The sequence below is a fragment of the Athene cunicularia genome (assembly GCF_003259725.1).
Source record: "Athene cunicularia isolate RWA chromosome 7 unlocalized genomic scaffold, athCun1 chr7_part1, whole genome shotgun sequence".
Taxonomy (NCBI): Eukaryota; Metazoa; Chordata; class Aves; order Strigiformes; family Strigidae; genus Athene; species Athene cunicularia.
This window is the reverse complement of record NW_020799107.1, coordinates 16,390,115-16,403,320: the sequence shown is the minus strand read 5'-3', so window position 1 is coordinate 16,403,320 and position 13,206 is coordinate 16,390,115. Positions and strand designations below refer to the sequence as shown.

General features: G+C 40.0%; 1 protein-coding gene across 1 annotated transcript; it reads right to left on the bottom strand.

Moving 5' to 3' along the window:
• Positions 1-4,890: 4,890 nt before the first annotated feature.
• On the bottom strand, positions 4,891-11,096 carry LOC113481991 (coiled-coil domain-containing protein 173-like). Its single transcript, XM_026852130.1, has 5 exons — positions 11,053-11,096; positions 10,567-10,759; positions 9,838-10,002; positions 9,241-9,347; positions 4,891-8,347 (listed from the first exon to the last, which is right to left on the bottom strand). The coding sequence occupies exons 1-4, from the start codon at positions 11,094-11,096 to the stop codon at positions 9,246-9,248; spliced, it is 504 nt and encodes a 167-aa protein (XP_026707931.1). The 3' UTR covers positions 4,891-8,347; positions 9,241-9,245.
• Positions 11,097-13,206: the final 2,110 nt, after the last annotated feature.

Below are 13,206 nucleotides of genomic sequence, written 5' to 3'. Positions count from 1 at the left end.
GAAACAGATTACCAGAGTTCACAGTGGGTGTCAGAATAAGGAACCAGGAAATCCGTTCTATTCTTGCTGCTTCTTAGCAGTCTGAGAAAACTAATGCAGTTCTCCAATGATTTTTGGAGTAACTGAAGTAGAATTTCAAGTAATGTTTTAAGACAGGCTCTGAATTTTTTTAAAGCAAAAATTTACCTTCCTCCCTGCATCCCCTCATTCTAAAGACTGTACTGAGAATTCCTCCTCATTCTCTACTACATGTATGTCTTTCTCAAACCAATTCCCTCCCCTTTCTGCTTTCCTCTCCTGCCTCCAAGACCCACCACACCTTCATATTAAAGAGGAGGTTGGCTTGGGTTGCTGCAGGAGTGTCTGCATAGATGCAATCACCAAAGAGCAGCTGCTACGTGGTAACATAACGTAGCGGGCTGGGAGGGTAGATTTGGTACAAACCCCAACTCTTCTTTCAGTCCTCTGAACTCTTCACACCAAAGGCTGGTAAATCCTGAAGAGAAGTGACAAGTATTAATGTAAAGCCACGTCGAAGCAAAATGCTGTTTTAATAGTTGATTTTTTTTGTCAGATCTTTGAGTCTATGAGATAACTAACTTCTTACTGTCTTTGTTAGGAGTTTGTCAACATTTTTGCTATATAACCAGCTTTGTAATCAGTGTGTGTCTACAGTGGATTAGCAGAATTGCTGAAGCACATTGTGATCCAGACAGTTCTTATTCTAAAGGAAAACAAACAGCTATGTCTTCAAAGTAAAAGAAAATACAGGAGTGTGAACAACAAGCAACCTTTCTGAGGGAAGAAAACTAGAAGTGTGTAGTGTTACTTTTTAGCAGAGTAGTTAGTAGACCTGCTGTAGAGCTGATTTGGCTATTAACTACTTTTTCCTCTGTTTAGTATGAATTTTGTGTTGCAGTGGTCATTTTAAACAATGTATAGAAATGCTTCCCAAGCCCACATGGGGGTGGATGATAGAGCTCTTACTAAAGAGAGCTTATAGGAGTGAACCAAAGACTTGTACAGGGGACCTGTTCTGTCTGAACTCTATGACTTCGGAGAAGTTGTAGTCCTATTTTGGGAGACTGTAGTAAGAAAAAGCTGGGAAATTAGTCTTAAGAGAATTGTATGGCAGCTTGGACAAAGGCTTCCTTGGTGCATTTATACTGTACTATGCATGCCACCTGCTTCAGAGTCACATTTAAAAAATGATTGCAGTGTTCTTTATTTTTTTACGGAGCTGGCACACAAACTTGCTGAAGTATGTTTGCACTCCTGAGAATATTCTTGCCAACACCACTGAAGCTCAAATAAGCATGCAAACAAACAAACAAAACCCCTCAACTATATTGACTCTGCTGTAGAAGAGGGGTAAAAAAATGAAAGCAGTCAACAATAAGGCAATTCATAAGAATTGATAAAAGATGTTACTATGTTTTTAATTTAAAATCTTAAAAGGGACATTAGATCGAATTGTAGTTTGCAGTTGTGTGTAACTAGGTATTCCAAAAGATGCACTTGTATACACTTTCATACGGACGTTTTGGTCACAGTTAAGAAAATTTATTTGTATAAATTAAATGATCTCTAATTCTTTCATAGCACGTTAAAAATTCATCTGAGTTGGTGGCACAAAGCTCATTTTCTTGGTTTTAATATACTTTGTAAGAAGTTGGTTGCTTTTGATTGCATTTGGTGGGATACACTTGATCTCTTCGTGAGTGCATGCTTTGCCTGTATTGTATTTAATGGTAAATTGTTTTAATGCCAATCACTTTGTTTAAACTGAAACAAAAATTGCAGTCTTGTAAGAGGGAAGATTTGCCAGATTTATGCTTTTCTTTATCAAACTGGAAATTGAGAATGCTGATGAAAATCCAATGGGACTAAAGCACAGTCCCATGGATGAGACAGCAAGATGTCCCCAAGCACCAGTGAGCTCCTGCCACCGTGTGAGTCACTGACTACTGCTCTTGCTGTCCTCCATCCGTTTGTTCCCTCAGTGACAGAGCTTTCTTGTGCCCACCTCACAGTAACCACCTTGTGCTGTAGTCGTGGTACAGCTCAATGCTGTCTTTGGCAGCTGTGTTACAAGCTTTTTGCTTAGTGAACTAAACTGGAAGCATATTTGAAAGCAATAGTTTAATGTACCAGAGATAATCAGAACAATGCTTGTGGTCTGTCCTTGCAAATAGGGGAAAATGTAGGACGTTTGGAGGACAGCTTTTTCTGTCTGTACCCCAGAGAATCTGAACCTCAAGACTCAAGGTAAAATGATAGCAGGGAATACTGGACTAACTCTCTAAAGCATACATTTTAAGCGTATGTAGAGGCTTGAAATAATTTCCAAAGGTTAGACATGAATTCTCTGTTGTATTGATACTAGATATTGACATTTTACTAATACCATACAGCCTATATATACATGGAATGCTGAACTTAGTTTTGGTGGTAGCTTTCCAAACTTTGTCAGAAAGAGACTGGATTTTCTGGGTACTGCTATCTACTCAGGCACAAATTCTTACCAAGGGTGGGTGGATATAATGTAAGGTTGTGTAGACACTATTGCCTGTAAAACATATGTTGCTGTCTGCTAATGCTTTGACACAGCCATAGTGTTTCAATTGTTGCTTTGGTTTGGGTTTTATTATTTTAAGAAGAGAAAAAAACAAAGGCAATGGTTACATTTTAACCCTTTGTTCTATCTGTTTGTCAAAATTTTAACCTGAAACTTCTCACTTGCTATTAGAAATCCCACATTACAGACTTTTCTCACAGTGGTCTTTGTCAGATGCCGTGAAGAATTTGCAGTGATCCCTAACAATGTCTAATTTGTAATAATGTCAGTCTGGAAAGTAGATTTTAGATTAATGTAAACATAGAAGAAGTCCTTTAGCCACCTTTCCTGGAACTGTTGATCTGTTGTTGATTTACTGAAGCAAATAAAGTATTTTTGGACACACTTTCTAGGGGCATAGTAGACTCATTGCTTGTCTGACAAAATTGTATATCCCCGTTTTTAGGACTTTTCTTATAATAGAAGACATACTATGCTTTATCAAAGACCTCTCTTTCAAATAATCTTTATATTCTCCAATGCTTGAACAGCAACTTTGAGACAACAGCAGTATTTTAGCAGCAGCCATGAGAATACCAGTGACAAAATTAATCTTCACACTTCTAGTCATGAAAGAAATATAAAGAACTGTTACTTGCACTTTCCTTTTGCTGAAAATAGTAATTTTCCTAGTGCAATATGTAACTAAATTATTCAAGAAAATGCACATCTAAGTCTGTGAACTCTGCATTTTGCAAAATTTGAATTTCATACAATTCTGCAGTTGCCTAGCATAAAACTAGCTTTCCATTTTGTTGAATACATACTTTTAGTATAATTCTTATTCCTTACCTTTGAACAATTTATATCATTAGGAACACCATTCCAACAAAACTAGAGTTGCATAAATGCAAAAAGTATTATTCACCTTTTTTTTAATTAAAAAAAAAAATCTATCATACCAAAATAAGTTTTCTGATTTTAGTATGAAATATTGCAAAAGGAACAGAATATAATAAAAGTGTTGCATTTGGATAGTAAAACTACATAAAAGTACATTTTGATAAAGAATTTGTGTTTTTCCTTAATCATAGTCATTGTTCAAATGAAACTAATAGGGCAGTTAACTGGTTGGTTTTAAATTTGTATTCATAAAAGTTCTAATGCTAACATTAACAGGACTAAAGGAACTGAACTAATGCAGCACCCTTTCAATTGAAACTTTGCTACATGAAAAGCACATAGAAAGCTTGCTGGTTTTGGCAGGAAGTTAGACATTTCTTCATATCCTGTGCATATCCCTGGAACTATATAAAAAGTAGTCAGTGTGTGGCTTCAGCCATAGCTAATGAAATGTTGGAAGGATTGAAAAGAAGTTAGGCCTATTTATGATCAGTGGTAAGAGAAAATAGCTAACTGGTTTCTTTCACCAGCTAAAAGAATTGTGGTTAAATATACAGGCAACATTGTACATGTAGTATTTAGAAACCTTGGTCTTTTGGCTATTTTGAAATTTATATTTCCTGAGGGGGAAGGAGAGCCAGTTGTCAGCTGGGAGAATGAGTTCTTGATAGTAAATGTACAACTTGTGTATTAAAAGTACTTCTCAAATAAATGCTTTTTTGCATATTTGTTAGTGTATTCTGTATGTCAGCCATGTGTGCTTCTTGCAGTATTACTTAGCATCTTCTTAGAATAATACCCACTTCATGTCATATGGTGTAACCTGTGTGTGTAAACCTGCTTGTGAGTGTCAGTCTCCAACCTTTTAAAGTGGTACTACTGTTTGTACAGATTTACAAGGTATGATTTGATGTCAGGACACTACCTTTTCAGTTAAACCAAGATCTATCCATTTTTACTGAAGATGTGAATAGTTACATTTTTATTCCCTGCTAAATCAGATGACTGTTGAGTTATAGATGGAATTAGAGTTTCTACCATAGAACAACCAATGACAGTTTATTCACTGTCTCTACATTGTAACACATAAAAATGCAGCTACATAATCTGACCACTAATTTTTGCAAACTTCAATCTTGTATCTCCACAAACCCAACAGTCTGTGTGTGTGAAGCACAACATTTTTGCATAGTTACAGATGAACTACCCCTTTGATGATGTGAATTTGTGTTGTGGTAGGACAGCTTACAGTCAGAAACCCGAGTGCTAGATACAGTCTTGCTGCAGACATCTTTCCCATAAAGGATTAAGGACTCAGCCAGTGCCACAACTTTCTCAAGATAGTCTTCCTATCTTCAACTGCATTCTCCAAAGTAAGTAGAAAAACATTGCAAAGATACACTCAACACAGAGAAACTGTTACAGGCAAATTTAAGAAGCTTACTCAGTTTTATTATTTGCTGAGTAAAATTTTAAGCCAAAACAGAAGGTTTGAGTTAAGCCTGGAAGCCCAGCACTACCTGAAGAGTACAGATTAACTGTTTGCCTCCAGTTGTTACCTCTCAACTTGGTAGACACTGAATCTACTGCTTTGTTCTGTAATAAAACTAGAATAGTTACAGGTACAGTTGCAAGCTATGGTTGTAGCTGTGGTACTTGTTTCTTGAGCTGAAGGTAAGTACAGGCAGGTTCTGGCAAATAGCATGCCTTGTAACTTGCTCCAGAGTTAGCTTCAGCTGTTAGGCACTGATAGGTTTTGCAGGCACATATAACTTGTAAGGAGGCAGTGGTTAGCTTCTTATTCCTTAGTAGATACTTCTGTAGTTGTCAGATGTGTTTCTGAAGAAGAAAGAGACAGAGTTTAAGTCTTACTCTCTAACTACTGTACAATTAATTCTTTATGCACTGATAGTTGTAATTGAAAAGTAATGCAGAAAACCTTGTCCTATAGCAGTAATGTGCTATTAAGCTTTACCAAAGATAGTCCAGTTTCTCCCTTGTCCCCTATGGCACTTCACCAGTTGCTGGATTTGCATTTCCCAGGCCTTGGTAGTTTCATCTCTTTGACCCTGTCTCTGCTCAGTAACTACTGCTTGCTTCTTCCAGTACATGTTGCTGCTTTCTAACTTTTCCGCTTTCTCTTTACACAGAAAAGTCAGACCAGGTGCTATTCCTTCAAGGGGGGGGCAATTGCTAGTATGTTAACAGAGATGTAAATGTTGAATTTTATTGGACCTGCAGTTCTGATGTTTAAGCCCTTCAGCATAACAGAATTGTATATTTCTCTGAATAATGTATTGGAGATAAACTCAGAGAAATAAAATGCCATCCTGGTTTGTGCAAGACAGTATCAACCAGCTATGAACAACTATGCTTTAAGACTGCTTTCTAGCACATGGTTTAGGAGATTAGAGGGCAGGTTTGAATCATTTATGTATCCACTCCAGTATCTAGCTTTTAATGATACATGATACACCAAAACTAAAAGCTACGTAGATTGTAGTAGTGGCAGAGTAGGAGTGTAAAGGGAACGACTACATGCATTACAAGTTTAAGAAAGCCTATAGCACAACTTAATTTACTTTAAATAAGGGAGAATTAAAGATAATTCCAAAGACATCTCATAATGGTCTCATCACATCTCTGGCCTTCACTTCAACTCACTCTAAGTCTTCAGAAAGAAGGAGGGTTTTTCTGCTGAGGTTGTTTTGGGAGTTTTTTTGAGAGCTACTTAGAAGTAGCAAATTCTCCTTCTCAAAGATGCACTGCCAGAACAAGAAGGAAGAGTACAGACTAGTTATAGCACTCTCCCATTGAAGATACCAGAAAGGTGTAAGTTGTTAATGGGCATCTGAAATAGTTTAGCTATTGGAACAGAACAAATTATTTGACCTAACATGACCACTGAGCTTTGAAAAAATTTTTTTTCTTTTTCCAGGAGCATACTGGGACATGAAAATGTCCATCCTCGATAGTCTCATGGTGCCATCTCTTCTCTTCATGGGTAGTTTGTCTCCAGGTAGGTGTCCTCTTCAACTTCCTCAGAGCTGATCAGTAGCAGACTGTAATGTTAAAAGAACCTGAACAGAATTAGTAACTCTAACCTGGAACACTACCTCATAGCAAAGAGCTGCAGTCAGTTAACTCAAATTTCCTTAGGATATGAGGCATTTGAGAAAGCTTCTCTTCTATTTCCTAGGTAGGAGTTGTATTAGAACCAAGATGACAGTCCCGTCTTACCACAGCTACACAGGTACCAGTTGTGTTACTGCTGGCAGAATACCATGTCAGGCCCTGGAGGCATACATGTTCAAACTTCTGTTGCTGCTCTACTTCCAGAGGTGGGTGACAGGCTTGGAAAAAACAGTTTGATTTGAAGGGCTGTCTCAGGCCCTCTGAGAGTTGCCTTGCATTTCTAAGGCCTGGGCCTTCTAATAAGGCCAATACCTCTTATGTTTCTCATCTGCTACAAACTCCTGAAGCAGCACACCATCTGAGAGGGTGCTTTCTTGAGCAAAACCAGTAGTTAACTAGTCAAATTATTTCTCAAAGCATATTCTAATTTGCTAGCTATTAATTAAAACTTCAGCTAATAACTAATACTAGTGACAACTAGGCATTGGGTTCTTCCAGGTCAGCAATTTCCCTTCTTATCAGCTGCAGCTGATCTCCCCGTATTTTGTCACCATCTTTAAATGGTAACTGAAAAGGACCTCTGGTGGTCAGCTAGACCAACCTCCTGTCATACATGGACATCTTTAAAGCCTTCACAGGTAGCAATTCTACTGCCTCTGGCCATTCTGATCCAGTGTCATCACACTATGCTCCTGGTGAAGGTTTTCCTGATGTCACAATTTGTTCTATCAAAAGCCTGACTATGCCAAGAAGAGTATGGCTTTGCTGTATCTGTAACTACCCTTCAAGCAGCTATAGGCTGTTAATTAGGTCACTATTTAGTCTCCTAAGCAGTCTCCCTAGCCAGGTTGAACAAGCTCAGCTTTCTGTTTATCTCAGTCTGTTCAATAGCTTTCAACTGCTTCTACTTGCAAAAGGAGCTGTTCTCTTAGCCTAGTCCCTGTCTTTTCTTCCTGTGTTCTTCAACATATCATAAACAAACTGATTTTAGTCTTCTGTATTATTCCCACAAGCAACTTTCCATTCTTGCCTTTCACATAGGACAACTGTAAAAGACAATCAAATATTACCAAAATGCTTTGTTACTGAAAATTTTAGAACCTCGAGTAATTCTTCATGTTCTTAAAATATTGAGGGGTATTTTGCCTAGTTTTATGGAGTATTACTAACTAGGATTAGTCATTTAAAGCAAGCACACAAAGCCTCTCAAACTCAGTGGAATAAAGTGACATCATGATTCATGCTGGTTTTTTTCATGCTGAATTTGGGTAATTAAATCCATATTTAGCCAATACGCTTGAAAGTTACACAGGATTACTACTTCACTGTAAGTACACTGAAAGGAAGAATTGTTTTCTGGTACTTGAGTTTGATATTTCTGTAGATGTTCAAAGTAAAAGGGATAAGCCTCATGGAAGCAGGCTGTAGACTTCAAATGCAGACATCCATAATCTGCAGAACAGGGCATTTCTTGAAGCTGAGTAGGAAATGAGACTGCAGTCCACCTTGCTTCTTGCTGCTGTGGAGGTAGACTAACAACCCATTTAACTCACCAATTGCATGGTAGTGAGAATGCGCAAATATGCACTTAGGGATGTATTTGGAGCATTATCAAGCTCTGCAGATTTCAGCACCACTTCTGCTGTGGTCAATACTTCTTCTGAAGGCTCCAGCTTCTGCAATCAAAAGGCTTTAATAGAAGTTTTCATTCTTTCTGCTTGATGAAAAAAGCTTGAAGTAGTAAAAGGAGCACTGGCTCAGAGAGAAGGGAAATAAATTTTTCATTAGTTCACTAAGAAAAAAAAATGTATTTAGAGACTACTTCACAAGTTAATTGCCATGTCTCTCTAAAAAAATAAAGTAATTTCCAAAATCAATTACTCCAAGATCATTGGAGAGAACTCTGTCTTTTAGTTGATAGTGCTGTAACATTAGCATTTCAGTTTGTCAGAAGTGAGTTTTTGAAACAAGTCTCTTGATTGTTCCTTCTTACTGTGTTTTGGTTCACATTACAAAGCAATCATCAACTGGACCCTTTTGGATGAAACTTAAAACAGGAAGATGTGCTTCAGTCAGCAATGGGCATCTGGCCCTGACACAAGGCTAGAGCTATTCTGGGCAAAACCTCTGAAACACACGCATCATAGGGGTCAAGTTCTCAGCAGCAACTTCCTCACTCCACAGAATGAGCCCCTTATGGGCCATACTAACTGACATGGGTACAGAGAGCCAGGCAGCTCCATCCAGCCACATCCTGCTGTCCAAAAACAGCACAGCAGCCCGCACCACAGCAGGGCTGACCAACCAAGACAATACCTTATCTGTGCTGGCTCTGCAGAGAGTTCTTGGACCTGCCCCAATGCAGGGCTTTGAGGGGCATGCAAGCTGCAACACTCCTGCACAATGCCAAGTGTTTGCCAAGTCCCTGAACAAGCTGGGGGCTCATGTACATTTAGCAAGAAGGAACATGGATGGTATTACATCAGTCACCCTTCCCCACTCCCACAGGTTTTTTTAATACTGCATATGTATATACCCCATCACTCTTGCAGTTGTCCTAGTTAAGGGAAACCCACATCTTGTTCCCTCCTTAGATGCCTGGAAAATAAGTTACATCCAGTAATGGCACTGATTCAGTTACTCACTGTCTTTATCGCTGAAATGCTCGATTGTTACAAAAAGCAGCTTCTTGCTGAGCATCGTAGTCCAGATCTGCTTGCTTTTCCTGCTTTTTTTTGGCCTGTTTTTCAGCCTGATGAGGAAAAGGGATGGTAGTTGATACTTGTAGTATCACCCATCCCCACTCCTCTCCCCTGCCATACCCCCCACAGAAAGGGTACACTGGATAGCTGAGTGAACATCAGCATTAGCTGCTGATCTTTGGTGACCTGCCCAGAAGATACAAGAGGGCAGTAGCAACACAGTTGAAAAAATGGCATGATGACACAGGATGGGATGTGATCTCTTATTACTGATCGATCTCTTTCTTATTACCAGCTTTCCCAGGGAATCCTCCCCAACCAGCACAGGCCATGTTGGCCTGGAAGAGGCTTCTGTTCCACTGTTCTGAGAGGAGGCTGGTCCCCAACATCAGCACCCACAGTGCACACACGTAAAAAACAATTAAACATGCCCATCACACCTGCAGCAAGCTTCTACTCTCTCCCACCCAGGAGATAAGAGTACTATGAGTTTAGATGCATGTTTCTTTCTGAAGGGCTTGACAGGGTACACCTATTTACCATTTGCTGGATCTGAATTTTCTGTACTTCCATGTTTGCATCACGTTGTTTTTGTTTCTTGGCCTTTTCCTTTTCCAAGTAGATCCGATCTGCTGTCATCCATTGATTACGATCCTTCTCATCCTCCGCTTTTTCCTCTCTCTCCTTTTCCACTTTCATCTTCATCTGTATTTTATAAAGTAAAAAAAGAAGTCAACCAAGGAGCTGGGGTGCTGAGCTGGAAGCAGTGTCTTTCAGCAGAAGCAGCCCTGTATCAGTGCTCTGATAAGCACGGTCATTGGGGCTGGCTGGTGTCCAAACCCGGGGTTTTCAGCCGCCCTGGCAGACATGCGCCCAACACAATTGGAAGAGGGAAAGACGACCCCAGGAAAGGTGTCAGTGGACTTGATGAAGCACACCTGATGCATAGCACCAGAGCCACCAGCTCTGGGCCAGGCTCCTCGGTCAAAGTAAGAAGTGGAGTCTGGAAAATGTTTGTGCTAATTAGCAATAATTATAGGGTCTTCCAACTCTTAATTTTTTTTGAGGGGATCATCACATGTACCGCTTTCAACTTTAAGGAGATAGTTCTGAAATTACAGATAGTAAATATGAGAGGCAGCTGCTAGGTGAGAACTTGCACGTGCGCCTCAAGATAGCTCTGCTGGAGTATATGATATTTCTAAAATGTATTCAGAAATACAAGTATATATGACAGAAAGAGGAATAAGAACAGGCTAGGTTTCTTACCACATAAGCTCTGTGTTCAGCAATCGATTCAATGGCAGCCTTTTCTTTTGCTTCTTTCTCTTTGTTTTTCAGTTGGTATTCGTGTTCTACCTCTGCAGCTCCTCTAGCAAGTCGATCATCTTCAATCTTAAATGCCTCATTCATCTGTGCAGTTAATTGTTCAAAAGCTTTGTCCTTGTGCTTCTGCATTTGCCTGCACAAGAACATGAACTACCATAACATACCAGGATATCCACTCAGATTACCTGAGGCAGTGCTCCTAACAAAGCCAGTAATCCCACTTCCACCTGCGACAGCACCAATTACTAGTGGAACTGGTAGGCATTTCTTCTGGACTTTCTACTTCTTTTTCAATTTTTAATTACAGAAAAATTGCCTGCAGCACAACATTGTGATTTTACTGATATAAAAATTCAGAGTAACATTTGTCACAAAATTAAATGCAAGCTTGAATCTTAATGTTGAAAACTGGAGTCCTAGACCCACCTATTAGTCTCCACATATTTTTCTCTTGACAGATCAGCCATCATTTCTTTTCCTCTAATATAAGCCTCAATCCGATCATCATCATCATCTTCTTTTTGTTTCTCTTCAGCTTTAATTATTTTCTGCTCAGCTACATACTCCTGTTTAAATGGAAAAGTACTTTTCATGTAGAATGAGATTTTTGGAAACATGAACTGAAAAAAAACTCCAGCAAAGACTTCAGGCCTAGCCTATAGTAAGAGTTCTTTGGTTATGTCAGTGGAGGAGCTATAGAAGACAAACTCAGAGATGGAGAAGAATTTTCATTACCTACTTACTACAAACTACCACAAAAGTAAAATTAGAATGTGGCTGCAGCCTCAAGCACAGTATCTTTAAGTTATATTATTTCCTCTATGTCCCCACTGGCTCCAGCTGTACGGCTCTTATTCTATGTATCAGTCACAGAGCACTGACTCTGAAGGGCTCAAATATTAAAAGTCCGGAGAACCATAAAAATGTAAAGCACAAGGCATTTTGTAATCACGTAGAAATGGCAGTAATTATATACAGCTTTTGTTGCTTACACAAGGTTGGGGGCAAATGGGGTAAGATTGGTGTAACTGGTGTGAGGAGTACAGGGAAGAAGAAAGCAAGAAGGGTTTCATTGGGAATTCTCTCTTCTTACTCTCTCCTCACATACCAGTGAATCACTGCAGTACCTCCACCTCAGTCTCTCTGCTCAAGCAGGTGTGGGGAGGGAAACAGTAGGTGTGGTAAGCAGGTCTTGACTAATTTTCTGAACATCTCCAATCATAAAAGGAAAGACAAGTTTAAAAGATATTGTCATGTTCAGACTCAGACTACTCCCTCTTCCTAACAAAGGAAAATGGACTTAAAACAGAGCAGGTACGTAGAACCTGAATCCAGTTCTCAAGTCAAGGATAATCTCTGCTGTCTAGAGCAGACTTTTTCCATCATAGACCAGTCAAAGCTCAGATGACACATTACAAGTTCCAAGAGACCTTTCTCAAAAGCACAGGGAAAAGACATGGCCTGCAACTAGCAAAACAGGCATATGAGCCAATGCTACAGAAGCTGTCAGCAAACCTCCTCTTGCCAGTAGGCCCATTTATTTATTTGTGAGCCTAATGCAACCATTCCACTCCAGGCAGTCAAGGTGAAACAAGCATTTTGAACTGTCTGCTTTCCTGTTACTTACATGATGCAGCCTCTGGCGTTCAGCTTTTTCCTCCTGTTCCTCTTCCTTTCCTCTCTGAATTTCCAGTTGGTACAATCGATTCAATCTCTGTATTTGTTCCCCTTCTCTTTTGTTTTCTAGCTTGGCCAAATCTGCCTGATGCCTGTGCTCCTTTATTCTGAATCAGAAAAAGAGTTGAATAAATGGGCTAGGGACTGTATGAAGTAATGAACAGATACAGATTCTGCTCTATAAGTACTTTAACAGCAAAAAACCTGACACTCTGAAGGGAAAGTAAAAAGTCAGGAATCAAAAATAGAGTAAGTTTTTAAAAGGTAACTGCAAATCCTTTGGACAAAGCTCAGTTCTAGTGCAAGGTTAAGCCTATACTAGCAAAAGCAAACATGACCAGCATATGGACTTGAATATTAGATTGAATTTGATTAGCCTGTTTATCTGCTAGCCCACTCCCTGTAAAAGCTAGCAGCTTTTACAGCTAGCTAGCTGTCTTCCCGGCAGCACCATGGCACAGCGCAAGACATGGCTGTGGTCATCAGCCCGTGCTAGCTGCATGTGTGACTGATTCTGGGCTGGGGGAAGCAACAATAATAAAGAGTTTTGCCTTAGGGAGACAAGCCACTTGCTCTCGGTGCCAGAATCTAGACAGTCTTGTTTCATTTATCAGGACAGACATAATTACTGGCAGCACGGGGCGTTTCTGAAGCTGGAGAATAGTTATGGAGGAACCGGAGGGTGAGGTGACAGGTTTTCAGCCCGACCACAGAACCAGGATGATCAGAAACAATGGTTCAAAAGCAGTGACCCATGCAGGCCCAGGCACGGCCCCGCGGCGGGGCCGCCTCACTTAGTGTTGCCCCAAAAAACCCCGGCGCGCCGCCCCGCCGGCGCACGGCCGGGGCCTGGCAGCACGGGCCTGCCCAGGGGAAGGTTTTCCTGAGTTATATTGGGGCCTA